The 24917-nt window shown below is 36.8% G+C and overlaps 1 protein-coding gene across 1 annotated transcript; it reads left to right on the top strand.

The window, feature by feature from the left end:
• The first annotated feature begins 16168 nt into the window (after nucleotides 1-16168).
• LOC137586188 (uncharacterized) lies at nucleotides 16169-17815 on the top strand. The gene is made up of 2 exons (XM_068302167.1): nucleotides 16169-17561; nucleotides 17626-17815. The coding sequence occupies exons 1-2, from the start codon at nucleotides 16302-16304 to the stop codon at nucleotides 17641-17643; spliced, it is 1278 nt and encodes a 425-aa protein (XP_068158268.1). The 5' UTR covers nucleotides 16169-16301; the 3' UTR covers nucleotides 17644-17815.
• Nucleotides 17816-24917: the final 7102 nt, after the last annotated feature.

Here is a 24917-nt window from a genome sequence, read left to right as displayed (position 1 = left end):
ACTTCATATACTCTGCGACAGTTGAGGTTTTCCCAGGACCTTCGTGATCTCCTACCTTTTCTACGTCATAGCGTCCATGAGACTTAACTTTCACCACCCTATATGGTCCAAAATATTTAGCCTTAAGTTTTAATCCTGAACCATATTGCGTTCGCTTAATTGCTATCAAATCATCGATTTTATACTCAACTACCTTTTTGCGTTTTTTGTTATAACTTTTACGATTCTCCTCTTGGATTCTCTCAATATTATGCTGAGCTTCCTGACGAACGTTAGTGCGTTCAATTTCTAGCTCTTCTATGGCTTCCTCTTCCAAAAGTTCTTGTAACTCAGGGAAACTATTAGTCCTCATCTCAACCCCGGTTAATAATTTAAATGGCGACACTTTTGTGCTTCTAGGAGGGGTACTATTGATTGCTTGCTGCACTCTTTCAACGTACCTATACCACATAGTCGGTTTTTCATAACAAAGTTTTGTTAGCATAGGAATAATTATCTTATGGATACGTTCAACTTGACCATTTCCCCTAGGTACTCCGGTAGCTATCATTAAATGCTGAATGTTTTGCTCTTTACAATAATCTCCGAACTGGTGAGAAACAAATGCTGCACCTCTATCTGATATAATACGCCCTGGATTTCCAAAAACTGATGCTTGACGCCTGAGTCTATCTACTACCGCTTCTGATGCCGTATTTTTTGTTGGATAGAGCCACACAAATTTCGAAAACGCGTCGACAACTACAAATAGATAGTTATAACTCTTCGCTGTCGGATCCATAGGTCCTACATGATCGACATGATAAGTCCCTAAAGGTTTAACTTCTTTATTTATTGGAGCTAAGAAACCTTCTTTCTTGCCTGCTTTACCTTCCGAAACAATGCATTCGATACAATTTTTTACAATCTCAGAGGCCTTTTGGAACAACTTCGGTATGTAAAACTTTCTCTCAACTTCCTCTTGAGTTCTTTTGGCCGAAAAATGACCCTTTCTATGTGCAATCTTAATTAATTCCTCTTCCATAAGTGATGGGACTACAATTAAATCCTTAATGGGATCCTTGTACAAAACACCGTTTTTTATAAAGAAATCTTCATAAGTCTGATGCTCTAAAACAGCTGTCACTGCCCTAATCCAATCATCACTAGCTTGAGCTATTTTAAGTCTGTGATGCATTGAATCCTCTAACATTAAACAGGACATACGACTTAGAGCATCTACATGCTTCATTTTACTGCCACTTCTATGTTCAATTTCATACTTGAATTCTTGAAGAAATAAAGCCCAACGCGAAACTCTTACTGGAATGTCTCTTTTTTTCATTGTCATTGCAAAAGCATTGCAATCTGTTATGATTTTGAATTCTATTCCTAGTAAATATACGCGCCACTTCTTCAACGCCTCCACTATTGCTAACACTTCCAATTCGTATGAGTGATATTTTTCTTCCGCCGGCTTGGTTTTCCGGCTGAGATATTGTACTGGATGGAATAACTGATCATCGCTATCTTTTTGTAGAAGAACTCCTCCGTAACCAAACATGGATGCATCAGTGTGTACTTCAGTTACTGCCTTTGGGTTATACAATCGTAAAACTGGTGCGCTAATCAAGGCTGCCTTTAGCTGTTCAAATGCGATTTGATGATCGTCACCGAACACAAACGTTGCATCTTTTCTTAACAAGTCTGACAGTGGTTTCGCTATCAATGCGTAAGACTCTATGAAACGACGAAAATATGAAGTTAGCCCAAGAAACCTTTGTACACTCTTGTAATTCTGTGGTTTTGGGTAATTTTTCACCGCCTGTGTTTTTGCTTTAGAAGGCCTTATAGAACCCTTTTCGACAATGTATCCCAAAAACTCTATACTTTCTTTTTAAGAACTGACACTTCTGCCATTTAATGCGCAAACCAAACTCAGATGCCCCTTTTTAACACACATTTCAGCTTGTAAATTCCTTCTTTAATATCCTTTGAAGGAATAATTAGATCATCCATATATGTTACGACTGTGCCATCTCTAATCAAATCAATAAATGTTGCAAAGATGTAGCGGGAAAACACACATGAGGGGAATTCGAAATTCCAAATGGGACATACAAAAATTCGAACTGACCGCTATGTGTCACAAAAGCAGTATACTTCCTTGAGTTGGGCTCCACAGGAACATGAAAATATCCATTTTCAAGATCCAAGGTTGTAAACACTGTATTACCCTGCAATCTCTCAATTACATCATCTATAAGTGGCATTGGGAAATGTTCTCTTACAATCTTAGCATTCAAACGTCTATAATCACAGCAAAGTCTTTTTCCTCCATCCTTTTTTGGAACAAGAACTATAGCAGACGCATATTCTGATGTACTTGGTTGAATGATACCCTCGGCTAACCATTTTTCTACTGTTGAGTCCACGATACCTTTATCAACGAAAGATAAACGCCTTGGCCGTTCGTATACTGGGCATTCGTCACTTAATAATATTTTCATTTCGACTGGACTCTTCTTTGAAGACTGTGGTACATAACTGTGAATAAGCTGCTTGACTTCTTTGACGTCCGATTTAGTTAAATGGCACAAATCTATTTCACTCTTTTCTTCTTCAGCTAATAAACACAAACTCTCAAATTCCTGTAACATACCCTTCGGAGTTTTCACTTCTTCATTGTGTACAGTTTCTTTCGCTTCTGTGTTTGGCATCACTTCTACTTCTCTAGGCTTAAAAGTAGCATTTCCTTTTGTGATAACCAAATTAGCTAATTCTAAAATGTTGTTTCCAATCACTACTTCGTAGTCAATATCCTCTTTTCTATAAACGTGGAACGTTAAGGGCCATTGAAGACCATCAATAGTCACCTGCGCTTTAAAACTACCTATAGTATTTAGCTCACTTTTACACACTCCCAATAAACGGTTTCGTTCATCGTTTAATTCTATACCATGAAGTTTTCTGATAATATCATCTCTTATTAAACATAGATCACATCCTGTATCTATGAGTGCAGACAGCTCAACGTTTCCACATGATATTGTTTTGAAAATAGCTTTTCCTTTTACATTGATTTCTTTTGACATTGTACTAGCCCTACTGTATTCCTTTTTAGTATCTAATTTACGTGTCGGGCATACTGATGCTTTATGCCCTATCTGATCGCATTTAAAGCACTTAATCTTCGGACACTCACTCATCAAATGAGATACTTCGCCACACTTATAGCATTTTCTCGGTTGTTTAGATATTTCCGCTTTTTTATCATCCTTCTCATTATGATTTCTATTTCTATTTACCACTTGAGGGTGACCAAAGTAAACCTTTTCGTAAATTGTAATCTGTTCCTTCAGCTGAATGACTGTCTTTGCCTGATACAAGTTACTTTTGTTAGCTTTTGAATCAGGTATTCCTTCTATGAAATATTCTATAAGACTAGCTTCATCTAAATTTATGGAACTGCCTATTTCCCTCAGACTATAAAGGTACTCACGAAAATCTTCATTTGGGCGTTTACGTCTATTTCGCAACAATTTATGTACTTCAATTGCTGATACTTCTGCGCCGAACTCGCTTAACAAAATTCTTTTTAATGATATCCAATCAGTCACTCCTCGCTCACTACGCACAAAAACTTTTGCTGCACCTTTTAATAATTGCTTCGCATAGATAAATTTCTGTAAAGAGTTCCATTGAACTGCTTCTGCATTATCTTCAAAATCCCGTAACCAATTTTCTATAGACGGTTGACCTGACCCATTGAACGAAGAAAGAGAATCCTCAATGTCGCGCAAAGTAAAATTATTTCTAACTACAGTTGGTGCCGTAGACTGAAATGATCCCGCATCATCACTTTCGGATTCAACCTCGACTTCGTCAGCCACCAAACCGAAATGTTCGAGAAGACGATCTTGCAACGATTGCTTTCTACCAGTTATTGCCAAATTCAAACTGGCTAACTTTGCTTTGAGCTCATTTACATTTAAACTTAATACTTCGTCTCTATTCATTTTGTATTCGTCGTAGCTTACTCGTTACAGCTGAAATTTCAATATATTTTACAAAAGTATAATCTTACTCTATTGTTAGTAATTTAATTTTCTCTTCTTTTAGCAATTTCAAAATATAATTATTTCTCTTTTAACATTTACTTTTCTTTTAATTCCAAATTTATTTACTTTACTTTTGAATTCCAAATTTATTTACTTTACTTTTGAATCAACATTAATTTACTTTACTTTTATTCAAGCCAATCTTTAAATTATTATTTATAATTTTGACATAAATTTATCTTGATTTAATTTAATGATTTCATCAACTCAATTTAAATTATAACATTTTTCGTTCTGTTAACATACTGTTAATTAACATAAACATCTGGCTCACCACTATGTTGCCTTCTCGCTCGCTCGTGTTGACTCACCAACGCCGTTTATTCGCGCCAATTCTGCTGATATGCCGATCTTTCACGAATGCTCTCACTAACGCTGTCTCGCTCGTGACGCCAATGCCGATGTCTCGCTCGTGACGCCAATGCCGATGTCTCGCTCGTGACGCCAATGCCGATGTCTCGCTCTTGTACAAATTTTTCCACTGACGCCGCCAAACTTGTGCGTCTAATGCTTTCTCGCTCTTGCCGCCAATTGTTGTAGCTTCTCTTGCCGCCAATTCTCAAGAATTTCCCACTCTAGGTACAGCTGCTCACCACATAGATTCTATGTTCCAGGCCATTTGCCATATAAATCTACCATCTCAGTGAATAGTTCCCACGACGATACTCCAACACATTTACCAAAATTACGCTATATCAGCCTCATTGCCACGTAAATTTGTGCAAAATTCCAACGATCGTCAATCTCTTTGCGTTTTCAGCCTCTTTGCCACGCAAACTTCAGGGTTCTGTACTGTTCGCACCTCCACACTTTTCACTCTCACTTGAACTTGGACGTTTCGCTGTCTCTCTCTAACATACAAGCATTCATCAATTGGGGTGGTTTTTTTTTTACCGCTCTTTGTACATTTTTATCGAACTTTCTGTCTTTGGCGACTCAATTTTAATGAATTTTTCGCTTCGAACGATTTGTTTTAATTATTAGTGTTCTTTATTTAACAACATCTTTTAACTGCACGTAAGTTCGATGCACTATGTAAATGTACATATCTCACTTCTGACACCAATTTGTGGGACTGTTAGTGCAATCCCATTTCTGACACCAATTTGTGGGACTGTTAGTGCAATCCCACTTTTTCCTCCCGAATTTCTAGGCCGTTTTTTCTCACAATCAATCAGTTTTATTCAACATTATTTCTTTATACATTTATCACTTAATTACCACATAACTACACTCTTCTTATTCGAGCAGCCACGAGGAACACAACCGGTCGACACAACTTGACGCCATAAAACTCTTTTCTCAATTGATATCGATGGTTTGTCATCGATATCGTTGATAAACTTTAAATTATGCACCCTTTAAATGGTTTTTTTAAAATACCCCCCCCCCCTCCTCCCCCCCCCCCTCCCCATATATTTTTAAAAAAAGGAAAACAATCCACTTTTTATCAAAACAAAAAAAGAATTGTTTCTTAACCAATGCCTAACCACTTTCCTGAAGGGACTTCGTGGACCTTTAGGTTCAATAGTTTCAGGCAGAGACCCCACAGATATCGTTACAGCATATGAAATAGCAATTGCGGAAAAGGAAGTTTATACTAGTCAAAGAAAAGCTAGGCGAATAAATCAGAGCTTTGAAAGAAGAACGTATAATGGTCGAAATTCGGAATCGTTTGGGCCCCGAAAACAACAAAAATTGGTCTCAAGAGGGCAAAACAAATTATTACAGTAACAACAATCAAAGACCATTTAAACAAAAAAATTACGACAATGAGCAACATGACCGACAGAGACAGAAAAATTGGGGAAACTATGGTATCCAAACTAGAAATTCCAACTTCTCTAACCAGTCTGCAAAATCCAACACAAAGAACAGTAATCAAATAAAAAAAAGAGATGAGTTGCACAACATATTAATGAAATTTTCCGTAGGTAGCTTCAACATTCAAGCAGGCTACATAACCAAGCACACACATGGGTCGATTTTACCATATGTTAAAATTTAATTCCCATTTGGTAAAAATTTATTCCCTTTTGATCGACACAGGGTCTACTACTTCTTTTATTGACCCTCAATTTGTTTCAAGTGAACAACATATTAAACTAACCGAGCGAAGAATTATAAAAACAATTATAAATACACATGCACTATATTCAGCATGTTTACTAGACATGTTTAATGAGATTAACAAAAATGGTACACTAAAAGTTTTGTTATTTAAATTCCATTCATTTTTCGATGGCCTTATAGGAGTCGATTTACTAAAAACATTGAAAGCAAAAGTAGACAGAACATTTCGTGTTGATCACACAAAATGCTAAACTCCCAATACTCATAAAAGAAAATTTAGCAGGAGAAAAGCTTGAGATTGAGCATTTAACCAGAAAACTAATCAAGATCCCTGTTAACCATAAAGAAGGCACTTTTCTTCGTCAGGAAATACAACTACATAGATAATGACCTTTTTATTTCAAACGGATTATATTCAGCAGAAAAAACTTTAATTGGGTCGAAATAACAAATTACTCCAACTCACATAAAAGTATATGTTTTGACCAACCACTTCAAGTAAATTCATATTCCAAAGGTCAGCATATAGAAGTAAACATCGCTTTCCAAAATGATAATAAAACAGATTTAAGCTCATTTTATTTTAACAAAATATATCAACTCAGAAGAAATTTAATTATTAAAAGACATTTGTGTTGAATTTTCTGACATCTTTTATGATGACAGTAAGCAACTATCATTTACAATCGAAGTCAAAACATAAGATTTTGACTAAAGATGATATCCCTATTTATACAAAACCCTGTAGGTATGGGTTCCATGAAAGAATTGAGGTAAAGGAACAATTAAAAAAATCAAAGAAGCTAACATCGGCTATTCCGAAGTTTGTATACCCTTGTAGTCCTTGGTAATAATAATTTTACATGGTCAAAATTTATTTTCTGCAACTCAATTCATCAATATACAAACAAAACAATTTTACTCTCATATTATCACATATGTAAATTTCATAGCATACTCGATTTTTATGAAAATTCTAGTTCTTCTAGAGGTATATGATATAGTGGTCCGATCCTTACGGTTTTCGTACTTTATTTTTCCCAGGTAATAAAAACACCCAAAATTTCAGCCCGATAGCTCTTAAGACGGCTGAGTAAAACGCGTACGCACAGACGGACGGAAAGACGGACAGGCGGACATGGCTATATCAACTCAGCTTCTCACGCTAATCAAGAATATATGTGGGAAATGGTATTGAGAGAGAGCAATCAAAAGTGATAGAAGAGAGGAGACAAACGCGTAGTGGCCGAACATTCTAGTAGTAGTAGAGAGAGCAGGGCATAGGATCATTATATAAGTTGAGAGAGAGCTTGTAAAAGAGGCCGTGGTGCATTCGCGGAGAGACTGTCAACTGAGTCGCGCGTCAAGGTCCATAATTCGTTTAGTGTTATTTCAATAAGTATGTTTAAATTCTATCAATATATTGAACTAAATTGTCATCAAGCAATTAAAATATTAATAAATAAATAAATACGTAACGATCGCTAAATAAACGCTACATTTTTGGGGGCTCGTCCGGGATATTGTTTAAAGAAATTAACATACAAACATATAACACTGCGTGAGTGAAAGAGACAACAAATAAAGTTCTTCGAAGTGACAAAGGATAAACTTTTTGTGTCGGCATCATTGTGTAAGAGCAAGCGAGATAGGCTGTGCTAAATTTGTTGCATTAAATCGTTGGTGTCCAAATACGTTACGACGCAAAACTACACGCACGAGCATGTTTGGTAACGGACGGCGATCAGTGAATCTTTCTAGAACAGTCTAGAAATATTTGGACAGAGCGAATCAAGAGGTAAAACGTCAGCAGAGGCAGAGGCAACCCGTTGGCAGAGGCGAACCGTTGGCAGAGGCGAACCGTTGGCAGAGGCAACCCGTTGGCAGAGGCAACCCGTTGGCAGAGGCAAAGCTGGACGTAGCGTGAGGCAAAACGTCAGCAGAGGCAGAGGCAACCCGTTGGCAGAGGCGAACCGTTGGCAGAGGCAAAGCTGGACGTAGTGTGAGACAAAACGTCAGCAGAGGCAGAGGCAACCCGTTGGCAGAGGCGAACCGTTGGCAGAGGCAACCCGTTGGCAGAGGCAAAGCTGGACGTAGCAGAGGCAAAACGTCAGCAGAGGCAGAGGCAACCCGTTGGCAGAGGCGACCCGTTGGCAGAGGCAGAAGCTGGACGCGGCAAGAGACAAAACGTTAGAAGAAGACAGACAACCTGCTGGCAGAAATTAAACGAAGACTTCGTGGGACAGGAGCGGACTTGGGTAAATTTTTTGGGGACTATATGTATATACATAGTTCTAACCTTAATTGAATTTACTAAAACTAACCTTAGCATTAATTATTGGTATTGAACAAAGAAAATATTGTAATATGGAGCTTGACGAGGTTATGGCATTGCGAGTCGCAGATTTGCGAAATAAGTTGGCCGAATTGAACCTAAGCACAGTGGGAAGAAAACGTGATCTACAGAATAGACTTCTTACTCATTACGATATTCAAGACCAAGGTAGCGAGGATGAAGAAGTAGAATCAGTAGTTACAGCTAGAGACGAATTGCCCATAAACAATTGTAGTCGATCTTGGTACACCTTAAAAGATGTTGAGGGCAGTGTATCCTATTTTTCCGGCACAGGTAGTCCCGACATTGATTCGTGGGTACAAGAGATAGAAGAGTGTGCTATTACAGTACAATGGGACAAGTTACAGACCTTTATATACGCCAAACAGTTGTTAGCTGCGGCAGCTAAATCATTTATTCGGAGTCAACATGGTATAAACAATTGGGAGATATTAAAAGCAGCACTGCGCAAAGAATTTGGTTCGAAACGATCAGCAGCTGAGATTCATAGAATATTATCGCAACGTTCTCAGAAAAGAGAGGAGACTTTGCATGAATATTTGTATGCGTTAATGGAAATTGCCAAACCAGTGAATTTGGACGATGAGAGCTTGATAGAATACTTTGTAAAGGGCATTCCAGACTCACAAGTAAATAAAGCTATTCTATTTCAAGCCAGGAATCTACAAGAACTGAAGTTTCAAATAGAAACGTATCAGAAAGTTCGTGTTTCACACAAGTCGTTAAACAAGTTTGAGGCTCAGTCAGGAGGAAAGATTAATCAGGGTAAAATAATTGATACATCTAAGAATCGGAAATGCTATAGTTGCGGTGATACATCACATATCAGACGAGACTGTCCGAAGAACGACCAAAAGTGTTTCAAATGTGGTAAAGTAGGACATCGAATGGCACAGTGCAAACTAGAAAATCCAATTAAATACGAGAGAAATACAAACGTGGTAGAAAATGAAGATGTAGTAATACAGCCGTCAAGCGAATTTACTCCGTCAGGGTTAGAACTTAAAAACATCGTATATTCTAACGTTATATTTAAAGGACTCGTAGATACTGGCGCTGGATTATGTCTTATGCGAAGAAATATTTATTTTATGATTGGATCGAAACCGTTATTAGGCGGAGCTAGACACTTAACAGGAATTGGCGACAGTAAAGTGTTGACTTTCGGTAGTTTTATCATACCAGTGAAAGTGGATGGTTTAGTTATGAACATAGAATTCCATGTAGTGCCAGATCAGGATATAAGTTTTGATGCTATACTGGGTCGAACGATATTGAACACTGTCAATATAAATGTAACAGCAAATGGATCTAGGTTTGCTATGCGCAACGATATAGAAGTTTGTCACACCCATAGTATGTCGAAGAGAGAACAAAATGAGTCAGATATTCAGTGGGCAGGAGATATTGGAAATATCTTCATCACAAATATTGAAGACAGGGATAAGAGTCCAGACATAAATCTTTCGCATTTAAACCATTTGATAAAAGGGGAAGTAGAGAAATTAATTCGGAACTACCAGCCAAAAAGAAATGCAAACGCACCAGTAAGCATGAAAATTATATTGAGCGACGAAATACCTGTGTATCAGCACCCGAGGCGTTTAGCCCTTTGTGATCAGGAAATTGTTGATAAACAAATTCAAGAATGGCTAGCAGAGAAAATAATTAAAACCAGTACTTCTGAGTACGCGTCGCCAGTTGTCTTAGTCTCGAAAAAGAATGGTCAAAAGCGTTTATGCTGTGACTACAGGAAATTAAACGAAAAGATTCTTCGTGATAACTTTCCCATGGCTCATATGGACAGCGTTTTAGAAAAGTTGCAAGGTGCCAATATGTTTTCAACTTTAGACTTAACAAACGGATTTTTCCATGTACCGGTAGTAGAAAGCTCTCAGAAATACACTTCTTTTGTTACTCAGAGTGGACAATATGAATTCCTGTATGTCCCTTTTGGTATTTCAAATTCACCAGCTGTATTTACAAGATTCATAATGGTTGTGTTACGAGATTTGATTAAAGCAAACGATTGTGTAGTATACATGGACGACATCATCATTCCAAGTACAGGTATCGATGATGGGTTGGCCAAGCTAAAACGCGTACTAGACGTGTCAGCCAAAAACGGTTTACGAATTAATTGGAGTAAATGTCAGATGCTACAACGAAAAGTCCTATTTTTAGGGTATGATGTGGAAAATGGTACCATAACGCCGAGCAAAGAAAAGATTAGAGCTGTTTCGAATTTTCCTATCCCAAATAGCAAAAAGGGGTTACAAAGATTTTTGGGTCTAACTTCCTATTTTAGAAAGTTTATTGAAAGGTATGCAGTAATTGCGAAACCGTAGTCCGATTTAATGCGTAAGGATTCTAAGTTTGAATTCAAAGATATACACAAACTCGCTTTCGAGGAACTAAGAGCTGCGTTGACTAAAGAACCTGTCCTTAAATTGTTTAACCCGAAATTGCAAACTGAAATACATGCGGACGCTTCAAAATACGGATTTGGGGCAGCTTTGTTACAAAAGCATCCAGAGGATAATTCATTTCATCCCGTTGAATATATGAGTCGTAAGACAAAATTGTGCGAAGAAAGGTATCATTCTTACGAACTCGAAGTGCTTGCTATAATTGGAGCACTAACCAAATGGCGTGTTTATGTCCTAGGATCTCGATTCACCATAGTTACTGATTGTAACGCATTTGCTATGACCATGAAAAAGAAAGATGTTCCTTTGAGAGTTGCTCGTTGGGCTATGTATCTTCAAGATTTCGATTATGTTATCGTACATCGATCAGGTACTCAAATGAGGCACGTCGATGCGTTGAGTCGTTTTGCATGTTGTATGCTTGTTGAGGACACTATTAAACATCGATTAAAAGAAGCTCAGTTGGAAGATGAGTGGACCAAGGCAGTAAGGACGCTAGTCGAAAAAGAAAGTTATAAAGACTTCTATATAGAGAACGAGATTCTCTTTAAAGACCCTAATTGTGAGTTGATTGTAGTGCCTTCGGCAATGGAACATGAGATTATTAGACTTGCACATACCCAGGGTCACTTTTCCGTCAAGAAAACGCAAGATTTAATCGAGAAATCATACTATATTCCAGAATTGAGAGATAAGGTTATTCGTGTGGTACATAGTTGTGTGGAGTGTATTGTTGTTAACGCAAAGGCTGGCAAAAGAGAGGGATATCTAACTTCGATAGAAAAGGGTGACAAACCACTTTGTTCTTACCATATTGATCACGTCGGACCAATGGAACTTACAAATAAACGGTATAATTACTTGTTGGTTATTATAGATGGTTTTTCTAAGTACGTTTGGTTGTATCCCACTAGGAGCACAGGCGTAGATGAAGTGATACGGTGTTTAGAAGTTCAAGCAACAAATTTTGGGAACCCAGTACGATTGATATCTGATAGAGGCGCGGCTTTTACATCGCATATTTTCAAAAAGTATTGCGAGGATCACGACATCGTGCATTTATTGATTACCACCGGAGTACCGCGAGGAAATGGGCAGGTTGAAAGGATTCACAAGATTGTTATTCCAATGCTAGCTAAAATGAGTTTAGATAATCCAGCTTCATGGTATAAATACGTTGGGAAAGTTCAGCAAATCATCAACGATACGGCACCTAGAAGTACTAAGATAGCTCCTTTTAGGATCCTAACCGGTATTGACATGCGTAGATCAGAGGATGTAAACCTTAAAGAACTACTCGATGATCTTCTAATCGAAGAACTAGCAGAACACAGAAAGAAAATACGAATGGAGGCAGTTGAAAATATAAAACAAATTCAGGAGGAGAACAAGAAGTCAGCTAATCTAAAGAGAAAAGAGGGAAAACGATTCAAAATAAATGATTTGGTTGCTATTAAGCGTACCCAATATGGCGTTGGTCTGAAACTCAAAGGAAAGTATTTAGGACCCTATAAAGTAACGGCAATTAAAAATCATGGTAGATATGAAGTAGAGAAAGTTGGACAGGCGGAAGGGCCTAATAGGACATCAACTGTATCGGAATATATGAAATTGTGGGGACCGTCATTCGGGTCGAATGTACAGTCAGGAGGGCCGAATGTGGGAAATGGTATTGAGAGAGAGCAATCAAAAGTGATAGAAGAGAGGAGACAAACGCGTAGTGGCCGAACATTCTAGTAGTAGTAGAGAGAGCAGGGCATAGGATCATTATATAAGTTGAGAGAGAGCTTGTAAAAGAGGCCGTGGTGCATTCGCGGAGAGACTGTCAACTGAGTCGCGCGTCAAGGTCCATAATTCGTTTAGTGTTATTTCAATAAGTATGTTTAAATTCTATCAATATATTGAACTAAATTGTCATCAAGCAATTAAAATATTAATAAATAAATAAATACGTAACGATCGCTAAATAAACGCTACATATATATACTCTATGGGGTCGGAAACGTCTCCTTCTGTGCGTTACAAACATCTGATCAATTTTATAATACCCTCTGCAAGGGTATAAAAATTACTCGATAATAAAATAAGAAGACATAGTCACTCTCCTTGGAGTGCACCGGTTTGGCTTGTGTAAAAAAAAAAGCGGATGCCTCAGGAAAAAGAAAGTGGCGTCTAGTTGTATATTTAAGAAAGCTAAATGAGAAAACCATAAAAGACAAGTACCCTATGCCAATAATAAACTATGTCTTGGATAGAATTGGGAAATCGAAATATTTTTCAATACTGGGTTTAGACAGTGGTTACCACAAGATAGTGATGAAGAAGGACGACGTCCAGAAAACAGCATTTTCGGCGGAGGGAGGACATTACGACTAATGCACCTGCAACTTTTCAAAGGGTAATAGATTCTTTATTTGGTGACTTATTTGGAACCTTTTGCCTTGCATATATGGATGACATCATTGTTTTCTCGCCATCCTTACAGGAACATATCCAACATTTAAAAAAAAGGCTTCAAGAAAAATAGAAATGCAAATTTAAAATTACAACCGGATAAGTCTGCATTCTTAAAAAAGCCAAACCCGACAAAGATTGAGACAATATAGAAATTCCCTTGCAAGTAATGTCGCTTTAGGGGCTGTTTTATTTCAAGTAAACTTGGGATCGGACAAGCCAGTTTCATTTGCTAGCAGAATACTAACGGACACCGAGGCGAACTACTCTACCTTCGAAAAAGAGAAGCTTGCCATAATTTGGGCAATTAAGTATTTTAGACCGTATCTTTTTGTTCAAAAATTTAAAATTGTCACTGACCATAAGCCCCTGACATGGCTTATGAGTTTCAACTAACCAAATTCCAAATTGGTGAGATGGAAGCTCAGACTGTTAGTAACGTGATTGCTGACGCCTTGAGCAGAACAACACTTGATATCAACTTAAATGACAAAGAATCAGTCGAGGCGACATGTGAGGAAACCGTACATTCAGGCCTAGAGAACATTTCACAACTTATGGCAATTTCGGAAAAATGTTTAAACGATTTTAATATCCAAATTATCCTTAACAAAAATCCAGTTTCTAACATCAAAATCGAAAGCCCGTTTAAAAAACAAACTTCGCCGCATTATATCAGAACCCATTTTAAATAAAAAAGTCGTGATTTGAATTTTGAAAACTATTTTAAAACCAAATAAAACTTGTGCAATTTTTACCACTGACACAATATTCAAAATAGTACAAGAGGTTTTTTCACAGTTTTTCTCAAACAGTACACTCTCACTTTTGGAAGAACGTACCACACAGGATGAACAAGAAAAAGAAATTAAAAACTATCACTATTATAATAATCACAGGGGAATTGATATAACTCTAGCCCATTTAAAAAGAACAATATATTTTCCACATATGAAGCAAAAAATTACAAAAACAATTAACAATTGTGACTTATGCCAAACCCTGAAATACGATAGACATCCGCAAAAAGTTCCCTATCAGGAAACAGAGGTTCCAAAACTCCCATTAGACATAATTCATATCAAATTGTACACCATTACCCATCAAAATGTTTTAACAATAATAGACAAGTTTTCAAAATTTGCTGCTGGGTACACTATACCAGCAAGAGATATCCTAAATATAGTAAAATCAATCAGACATTTTATGTGCACTCATGGCATACCTAAAAAGATTGTGTGTGACCAGGGTGCAGAGTACGCAGGAAATCTTTTCATTGATTTTTGCACTCAATACATTATAACCAGATATGTAACATCTTTTCAACAGTCTTCAAGTAACGCCCCTGTTGAACAATTGCATTCGTCTTTAACAGAAATTCACAGAATAATAATGGAAAAGAGGAAAACTGAAAAAAAACACTCACAAAATACATGACGATATCCTCGCTGAAGCATTGATCACTTACACTCTGCAACTAATTTCACACCCTTTGAATTATTCTCGGGTCGAACCCACTTGTTTCAAAAAGCATTAAAATTTACTCACGAACACGATTATTTACAAGACCTTTATCAGAGAAAAATATATACCAAGGTTGCTCAACAAATATCTGATTAAAACAAAAAAACGAACTTTAAAACTAAATAAAGAAAGGAAGGATCCACCAGAAGTGGAAACTAACGAGACAGTATTCAGAAAAGAAAATAGAAGAAATAAATTGACTCCTCGCTTTTCAAATCATATTGTCACTAAAGATAAGGGGGTCACATTTATTACAAAGAAAATGCAAAAAATGTACAAGTCAAAAATAACACGATTGACAAGAAAGCCTTAAAAAAACCGGTACATAAATATAGTTATAAATCCAATTCTTTCATTGATTAAATAAAATTTTGATTGGTGGACTCAAAAACGATAATTATTAAAACAAAGCGTCTTAAGAAATAACTTATAAGTATACATACAGATATGATTAAAGTTCGCTTAAAAAGCTTGTGATATTAGTATTGGGAGCTTTTGATCTGCTGACATGGGATCTGGATTATGATTGGCTTATTGATTTTTGCTTACTAAGCGTTCTCACGCTTGGAAAATATTTGGGGACATTTGTTTATAGGATTTTTGTTTAGTCTCGGTTGCAGTAAACATCCGCTGCTTTCTAGACTAAAGGGGGAGTCAAGTTATGATTGGAGTGGGAAATTGAGTGGTGTGAGTGGATTGAGTGGCAGATATATTACTCCCCCAACACGTAGAAAATAGCCTGTGCTCAGGCGGGAAATACGGGTTATAGAGTTGGATGTGCTTTTGATGTGTTGCAAGTGAAATTTCTTGGATAAGATTTGGGCACAATTTAAAGTATAACGGTATTGTCAAATTTTTTTTTTTTTTTTTTTATAAAAATTTTTTTTTTTTTTTTTTTTTTTTTTTTTTTTTTTTTTTTTATTTATTTTTTTATTTTATTTTTTTTTTTTTATTTTTTTTTTTTTTTTTTTTTTTTTTTTTTTTTTTTTTTTTTTTTTTTTTTTTTTTTTTTTTTTTGGGAAATGTTTTTTTTTCCGTGGATATATGAGATTGGTTCTAGTTTTGTTACATTGTTTGTTACCATAAATATTTTTGAGTATAAACATTAGGAGTATTTTAAATAAGCCCGCTCCTCGTCTCAGTGAATTTCCCCGATAACCGAATTTGGGCACACTAAAAGGGTATAATACGCTAAGGCGGGGTACGGGCACACTCTCTTGAATATAGTGAATAAGACCGCATGTGCACTTAATTTGAAAATAAATAAAATCCGGAAATATAAAATCAATCCCAAGGGATTAATTACTTTAAAAAGTAGAGAGTTTACAAATCAGGTGTGGGGTTTGCCCTAAAAAACGTATTTTCATGAAATACACCGAGATTATTAAATTAAACAAAACCGCATTGTTTGAGTTGCTAGCGGCCAAGGAAGTACCTTGCGACAAAGAAGCGTCAATTTACCAATTGCGAGCATTGGTAAAACAAGTCATGGCACAGAATCAGTCTGGAGAGAGTGATGTACCCGAAGAGCAGGCAGTCAGCCCAGCAGTGTCTGCAAATGTGCTTGCCGGACAACTTGTGGATGTTGGTCCGGAGCCTCTTATTGAGCAGCGCGGCGTGGGAAACATTGAGCAGCCAAGTACACCGGATCAAGTGGGTGCTAACCAGTCGCCGACGATGTCTCGTGAGACCTCTGTAGGACCAGACGCGAACGTGCATGTTCGTGAAAGCGCACAAGCGAGCGAAACCGACGAATTGTCTTCGATTCTTAGTAGCATCGAATTGTATACAGCACGTAAAAACCTGGCGGAGCTAAAAACACGTGTTATGGAGCTGGAGGAGAACTTAGGCGGACCGCAATATAATTGCCGCATGAACTTGAAAGATGTCGAAACTACTGTACCTAAATTCTCTGGTGATGGTGATCTGTCCATTCACGTATGGATTCGTGAGCTGGAGAAAGCAGCAAGAGTGTATGTACTGAGTGATGCCCAATGTTGGTCGTTGGGCAACCGACTGCTGGAGGGATCTGCTAAAGCATACATGACATATGAAAAGACTACAACCTGGAGCGAGCTGAAGGATGCCCTTGTGAAGGTATTTGGCCTACAAATGACAAACTACGAGATTGCTAACCAGATGAGGAAGCGCTCAATTGGCAAAGGAGAGTCACTCTTGCAGTATTTCATCATTATGCGAAATATTGCTCAGCAGGGCAATTTTGAAGACACCGATGTGGTCAAATACATTGTTGACGGACTACAAGATCGAACCGGATTGTCAGCTCCTTTGTATTATTGTACTTCTCTGAATGAATTGCGAGAGAAGATGATGCGTTTTCAATCAGTTCAGCCACCAGCCAAAAACTACGTTCCTCAGGCTCGTCAGACTTCAGACCGTTTGCAGGCCATTACGCCTGCTGCAAAGGATAAGAGATGTTTCAATTGCCGCCAGATTGGTCACCTAATGTTTGACTGTCCACGCCCGGAGAGACCAAAAGGAAGTTGCTATCGGTGCTTCAAAGTGGGCCATCAGTACCGGAATTGTCCAATGCGAACCCAGATCGCCGCCATGAGCTCTAGTGAAGACCCGGACACCATTGATGATAAGTCATTTATTCAATTAGTAAGTTTAAGAATATCTTGTAAAGAGGGATGCACTGATGTTAATAATATTTTTGCCCTATTAGATTCCGGAAGCCCAGTAAGTTTTGCCAGTAGAGCGTTGATGCCGCATTTAGATTGCGATAAATTAGTTAAAAGTTCTTTTCATGGACTGAGCGGTGGCTCTATTCTGACTTTTGGAACAGTCAAATGTTTAGTTCTGTTTTGCAAAAAATATTATGAAATTCAATTTTTAGTTATTCCCGATAATATTATGCCGACGCAACTACTTCTTGGTAGAGACGCCTTGAATAAAATAGGTCTTAAGTTCTCATTGATTGAAAATGTAAGAAAGTATGAAAAGAATTCTGCATCATTAAAGAGTACCATTGCTTTTGTTTACAAATCCTTCTGTGCATCCCTGTTTACTAAATATCCTAAGCATAATACCATTAGTAATAACACCACTGATCTAGATAGTAATTGTAATAACCCTAATGTAAACACGAATGCATCCCCGTTTCGAGAATGGCTAACAGAGTTGCAAACTGTTTGTGCAACGCTGTCAGATACCGGGAATACTACTGTTGGCAGTGAATTTGGATTAGGCGCGATGCGTGAGTGCCGAGACATTGTGCATGAGCATTACATTGACCGATTTTCAATTAATTACGGGTTGCCTAAATATATGATGAGAATATGTCTGACAGATACAACACCATTTCATAGTAGTCCTAGAAGGTTATCATATTATGAAAGAGGAATCGTTTCTAAAACGGTTAGTGAGTTGTTAGCCAATAATGTAATCCGACCAAGCAACTCCCCCTATGCGTCCGCCATCGTCCTAGTGCGAAAAAAGGATGGCAATATACGAATGTGCGTTGATTATCGAGGTTTAAATAAGAAGACTGTGAGGGATAATTTTCCATTGCCTTTGATAGAAGATTGCCTAGAATACCTGGAGAGCAAGACCGTTTTCTCCGTCATAGATTTGAAAAGTGGCTTTTACCATGTAGGCATGGAAGAGGATTCAATTAAATACACAGCATTCGTTACACCCGATGGGCAGTTCGAATATCTGAGAATGCCTTTTGGTCTAAAGAACGGACCAGCTGTATTTCAGAGATTTATATCGAACATACTTAGTGATATGATTAGAGATCGAGAACTTGTAGTATATATGGACGACATTATTCTTGCCACCCGCACCGTAGATCAGCATCTTAAGTTGTTAGCAAAACTGTTAGATCGTTTTATTCAGTACAATTTAGAGCTCAATTTGAAGAAAAGCATTTTCCTACAGAAGAGCATAGATTATTTAGGATATGAAGTCAGTGAAAAGGGAATTTTACCAAATAATACACATTTAAAAGCTATTCAAGAATACCCAGAACCACTTAACAGCAAAGCGTTACACTCGTGCTTAGGCTTATTCTCTTATTTTCGCAAATTTGTTCCGAATTTCTCCAGCATAGCTAAACCGTTAACTGAGTTGCTTAAACAAGGTGGTCCATTTCCGATGAACAAAACCGCTAAAAATGTATTTCTTACATTAAGATCCGCCTTATCCAGTCCGCCCATATTAGCTATCTTTAACCCTAACTACGAAACTGAGTTGCATACTGATGCCAGTTCAAATGGTTTCGGTGCCTCTTTGATGCAAAGACAGACTGATGGCAAAATGCATCCAGTCTCTTATTATTCCCGAAAGGCGACAGCCGCCGAGTCCCGTTATCACAGTTTTGAGCTTGAAACTTTGGCCATAATATATGCCGTGCGCCGATTTCGCGTTTATTTAGAACACAGACCATTTTTGATCGTTACCGATTGTAATTCATTGGTCCAAACCTTGAGTAAAAAATCAATAAATCCCCGCATTGCGCGGTGGTCGTTGGAATTGGAAAACTTTGATTATACCATTGCTCACAGACCCGGTTCAAACATGGGCCATGTAGATGCATTAAGTCGGCAAACCGAGTTGTTAGAGAATATTGTAGAAGGTGATTTTGATCCTTGCGATTTATTAGTGAAGAGAGACCAGAATGCCCCAATTGAACCTTGTGAACCGCATATTACTTTTGAGGAAAGTTGCGTAAAACCGTGTGAGATAGACCCGTGTGAGATAAAACCGTTTGAGACAAAACCGTGTGAGATAGACCTGTGTGAGAAAAACCCGTGTGAGAAAAACCCCTGTAAGATAGACCCGTTTGAGAAAAACCCGTGTAAGATAGACCCGTTTGAGAAAAACCCGTGTAAGATAGACCCGTGTGAGATAAACCCGTGTAAAATAGAACCATGTGCTCCTTTAGGGAAGAATTATTTAGGACCGTTCGGGACAAACCCGTGTGTTCATTTAGCGAAGAGTTGTTTCAGACCGTGTGAGCTATGTTTAGAAAGAAGTCGGCTAAAACTGGTTAAGAATAAACCTTGCGTTTCTTTAAATGAAAGTTCTGTTGATCCGAGATTGAGTAACCAAATCGAAAGAAGTGACCAGCTCGATCGAAATGAGTCGGCAAACCTGGTTGGTGTAGTGGGTGCGTCTCCGCAAGATGTTGATTTATTATTGCAGTCAGAACAAATAAGAGATCCGGATATCCGTAAACTAAGAGAAAAGTTAGAAAAATCCAATGATGTTGGATTTGAGTTAATAGATGGTATAGTGTACAAAAGAAATGCTAAGGAAAGACTGTGTTTGTATGCACCGGCTCGCATGCAAGGGGAATTAATAAGAAGGTGTCACGAGAAACTAGGTCATTTAGGCGTTGAGAAATGTGTAAACAATTTGAAAGAAAAGTACTGGTTCCCATTAATGAATCCAAAGGTTGAGTCGTTTATAAAAGATTGTCTGCCGTGTATTCTACATAGTGTTCCAAGAACTATACATAATAGAACCTTGCATAGTATTCCGAAAAGTCCGATTCCATTTGATACTATCCATGTTGACCACTTAGGTCCCTTACCGAGTGTTACATCAAAAGAAAGCACCTTTTGGTAGTGATTGACGCATTTACAAAGTTTGTCAAATTGTATCCCGTAAATTCCACTAGTACCAAAGAAGTAACCGCCGCGTTAGAAAAATATTTTGATTATTATAGCCGACCAAGAAGAGTTATATCCGACAGAGGTACGTGTTTTACGTCGTTTGAGTTTGCTGAGTTTGTAGAAAATCGAAATATTGACCACATTAAAGTAGCGACTGCTGCCCCTCAAGCCAATGGGCAGGTCGAACGTGTGAACCGTGTGTTGACCCCAATGTTGGGAAAGCTGTCAGAACCTTTAGCCCAAGCCGATTGGTATAAATTAGTTAATCGTGTCGAGTTCGCTATTAATAACTCAGTGCAGTGTAGTACCGGTAAAACTCCGTCAATGTTGTTGTTTGGTTGCGATCAGCGAGGCCCCTTAGTAGACGAATTAACCGAGTATCTTGACGAGAAATTTAGTTCAGAAAACCCCTGTAACCTTGAGGCCACTAGGCAAGAGGCAAGTGCGAAAATTCAATTATCGCAGGAGCGCAATGAAAAGCGGTACGCCTTAAGGCATAGGGCACCATTATCCTATAGAGTCAATGATTTTGTTGCCATTCGCAATGTAGATGTCACTCCCGGGTCGTTCAAAAAGTTCGCTCCTAAATACCGTGGTCCTTATAAAATAAATCGAGTTCTTCCAAATGACCGTTACGAAGTCACCGATATTGACGATTGTCAACTTACTCAATTGCCCTACAAAGGTATCTTAGAATCAGCCCGACTCAAGCCGTGGATGCATGCGTGTGATAAAACTGTGAGTTTCTGTTTGTAATATGTATCTGATAAGCAGTATTTATATGTATATTGTATGTATTGTATATATGTATATTGTATGTTTTATGTTTGTTGAATTGTATGATCGAGGTCGATCAAATGTCAGGATTGGCCGAATGTAAACATTAGGAGTATTTTAAATAAGCCCGCTCCTCGTCTCAGTGAATTTCCCCGATAACCGAATTTGGGCACACTAAAAGGGTATAATACGCTAAGGCGGGGTACGGGCACACTCTCTTGAATATAGTGAATAAGACCGCATGTGCACTTAATTTGAAAATAAATAAAATCCGGAAATATAAAATCAATCCCAAGGGATTAATTACTTTAAAAAGTAGAGAGTTTACAGGTATAATCTTGTAATGTATTTACTATTGATATTTCATTTAACTGCATTGCACGGTCGTATATTTTTATTATATTATATCCTTCAATGAATATTTTATTTTGGTTACAATTTTGTTTAAAATTTGTGTTGGGCAAGTTCCAAGTTACGATAATATTGGGTTCTACATAACTAATTGAATTGTTTTTGAACGTCTTTGTGTATTTGCATTCTGCTGGTTTTTGTGTGATAATGCAAACTATACAGTCATTTATTTCTTGTTTTTTGGTTGATTTTGCATAAATTTTATTATTTTGAATATAGTAAGTTTCATTAATATTTTCTGTTAAAGTGTTATTATTTTCATCTGGATAGGATATAATTTTGAATAGCGATGTTTTAGATATTTGTCTAGGTATATGCGAAATTATTAATATTTCATTAGTGGCTGATTTAAACCAAGTAGATGTTTTTATGTTTAAAAGTTTTTATGTATTTATGTTAAATATTTCTATGTGGTTTAAAAGTTTTGGATTAAATATTCCTAGTCCTGTCAACTGCATTCCTAACTCTATGTCATCTATGTATTCTGTAAAATGCTCTAAGTTGAACATTAAAATATTTTGTTTACCAGTGATATGTAGTGTGTTGTTTGTCTACCTCGGTTTGTTTCAATATAATGTTTGTCGTCAACTTGGTTAATTTCACCTGTTAAAGGATGTTGTCGTTTTCGATCTAACTAAAGGGGCTTGTTTATACTGTGTATGTATTTCAAAATCGTTCCTATTTTCATTAAATTTATCAATTTGTTGTGCTTGGTTTTATGGTTATATGTGTAAAGGATGGTTACAAATTTAGTTTGTTTGTCATCTATACTAGATTCTGCATCAATAACTCTTAGCTTTTCGTTTACAGTCCTGTGGAATCTTTCCACGAAACACCATTTTTGCTGGATGTTATACTTACATTAACGTTTTCTGATTGTAGCCAATTTTGAAGAGCTATGCAAATGAAAGATGAGTCTTTATCTGCTTTGATTTCTAAGGGTTTACCCATATTGTTAAGGATTTTTGTGATTGCCCTTTTTGATTCAAGCCAATCTCGACATTTAACTTTCGATTAAAGTCGCATACGTTGAATAAATATCTATGCAAGATAAAAATTGTTGATTGTCGATTAAATAGAAATACATCACGTATTTTTCTCTAGCGTTGAATATATCTGGGCTGGTTTCAAAAGATAATTTGGTATTTCGGTTTTCTGATTTTGATAAATTACAAATTTGGGATTCATTAATAAAGTTTTGAATTAATTTTTGATAGTCTGGATAATAGTATTTCTCTTTAAACAACTTTTGAGTTTTAGTGATACCTGGATAAAGTAATGATTTATGGTTTTTAAGAACAATTTCTTTGAATTCTGAATAAATGGGAATGTTTTTTAATTTGTAAGTGGTTCTCAATGTTTTTGTTTGGCTGTCTGGGTTAATTATTTCAAGATAAGCTTCTTGAAGTATTTGAAAATCTGTGTCGTTTTGAATATAAAGTGCGTTATTTTTTGAGCATAAATATTCCTTAATAATTTCTTTAGCAAACTGATTGGTCATTTCTACATATTATATTTTTATCTTCGTTTTGTGAAAATAGTGAGTAACGTTGACTTTATTTTCGTTGCATTTATTTAATTCTATTTGTCGATTGTAGAAATTCAGGGGTTTTTCTGAAATGGCCATTAGGTTTTCGTTATTTTCTTGAGCACTATGTACTGTAGCTCTAGAACTACTTATTTCTTCACCTAAATGAGTTGCATCTATTTTTACTCTTGAAAGGTAGTCTGCCACATAATTCTCTTTTTCTAGTAAGTATTTTATTTTGTAATCAAATTGAATCAATTTTATTTTCCATCTCTGTAATTTCATGTTAGGTTCTTTGATATTGTCCAACCAGGCAAGGGATTTATGATCACTTAGGATTTCAAAATGTCTAACGAAGATGGCCTAAAATATTTGGTTGCCCATACGATAGATAGTAGTTACTTTTCTATGGCTGAATAATTAAGTTCATGTTGGTTTAGTGTTCTACTACCATAAGAAAAAGGGAAAAAGTCTTGTGAGAGGAAAGCACCTAAAGCTATATTGCTAGCATCAACGTTTAGCAAAAATGATTTTTTAAAATCGGGATATGCAAGTATGGGATCGTTCATAAGGAGGCATTTTAATTTTTCGAAGGATGAAATATAATGTGGGTCGTTAAGCCTAAGAATGATTTTATTTCTTTCGGGGTTTTCGGGATTGGAAATTTTAGAATAGCTTTGACTTTGTCTGGGTTTGGTTTGATTCCTTCTGTAGTTATGACGTGACCTAAACATTATGTTTGCTTTTTCAGGAACTCGCATTTATCTAATTGTAGTTTTAGATTAGCATTGCGAAATTTAGCAAAGACCTTTATTAGTGATGCCAAATGTTCTTCTAATGAGGTAGAATAAACAATAATATCGTCAAAGTAGACTAAACAATCTTTATAGATTAAATTTTCTAATAAATTGTTCATACATCTTTTGAATGTTGCTGGTGCATTTTTTAGCCCAAATGGCATTCGTGTGTACTCGTAATGGCCATGTTTAGTTGAAAATGCAGTTTTTTCGATTGATTTATGGTACATTTGGATTTGATGGAATCTCTTGGCAAGGTCAATGGTTGTAAAATATTGACATTTTCCAAATTTGTATAATATTTCATCCATTACTGGTATTGGGAACTTGTCATCGACAGTAATCTCATTTAGACTACGATAGTCGATTACTAGGCGGATCTTTTTTACTTGGATGCGGCCTTTTTTTTAGGTACGATCCATATTGGTGAACAATATGGCGATTTCGATTTCCGAATGATTCCTTAACCCTATCATTTCATTAATTTGTTTATTGACTTTTTTGTCAAAGATTTGTGGGTATTTGTATGGGTGATTGTAAATTGGGTCTTCGTGTTGAGTTCTGATGTTGTGTTTTATTGTACTGGTAAATGTCAAATTTTCCTATTCCTTTCCTATACTGGATATCGCTAAATTCATGCAATATTTTTTTAACACAAATTTTTGCAAACGCGTCCTTTTTTTTTTTTTGTAACTCAATTTTTGCGGAGTGCATTAAAAAACTTGTCTGTACACGGCGGCATTCCCATTGGCATTGTTACACATTTATTGTGTAATTTATATGCTTTGAATAACACATATGCGCTCATTATTACTACAATTAT

Source organism: Drosophila tropicalis, unplaced genomic scaffold (assembly GCF_018151085.1).
Source record: "Drosophila tropicalis isolate 14030-0801.00 unplaced genomic scaffold, ASM1815108v1 contig_931, whole genome shotgun sequence".
Classification (NCBI taxonomy): Eukaryota; Metazoa; Arthropoda; class Insecta; order Diptera; family Drosophilidae; genus Drosophila; species Drosophila tropicalis.
This window is presented reverse-complemented; position numbering and strand designations above follow the sequence as displayed.

Coding starts and splice junctions, on each gene's coding strand:
- LOC137586188 (XM_068302167.1), top strand. CDS start 16,302: ATGAAATACACCGAGATTATTAAATTAAACAAAACCGCATTGTTTGAG.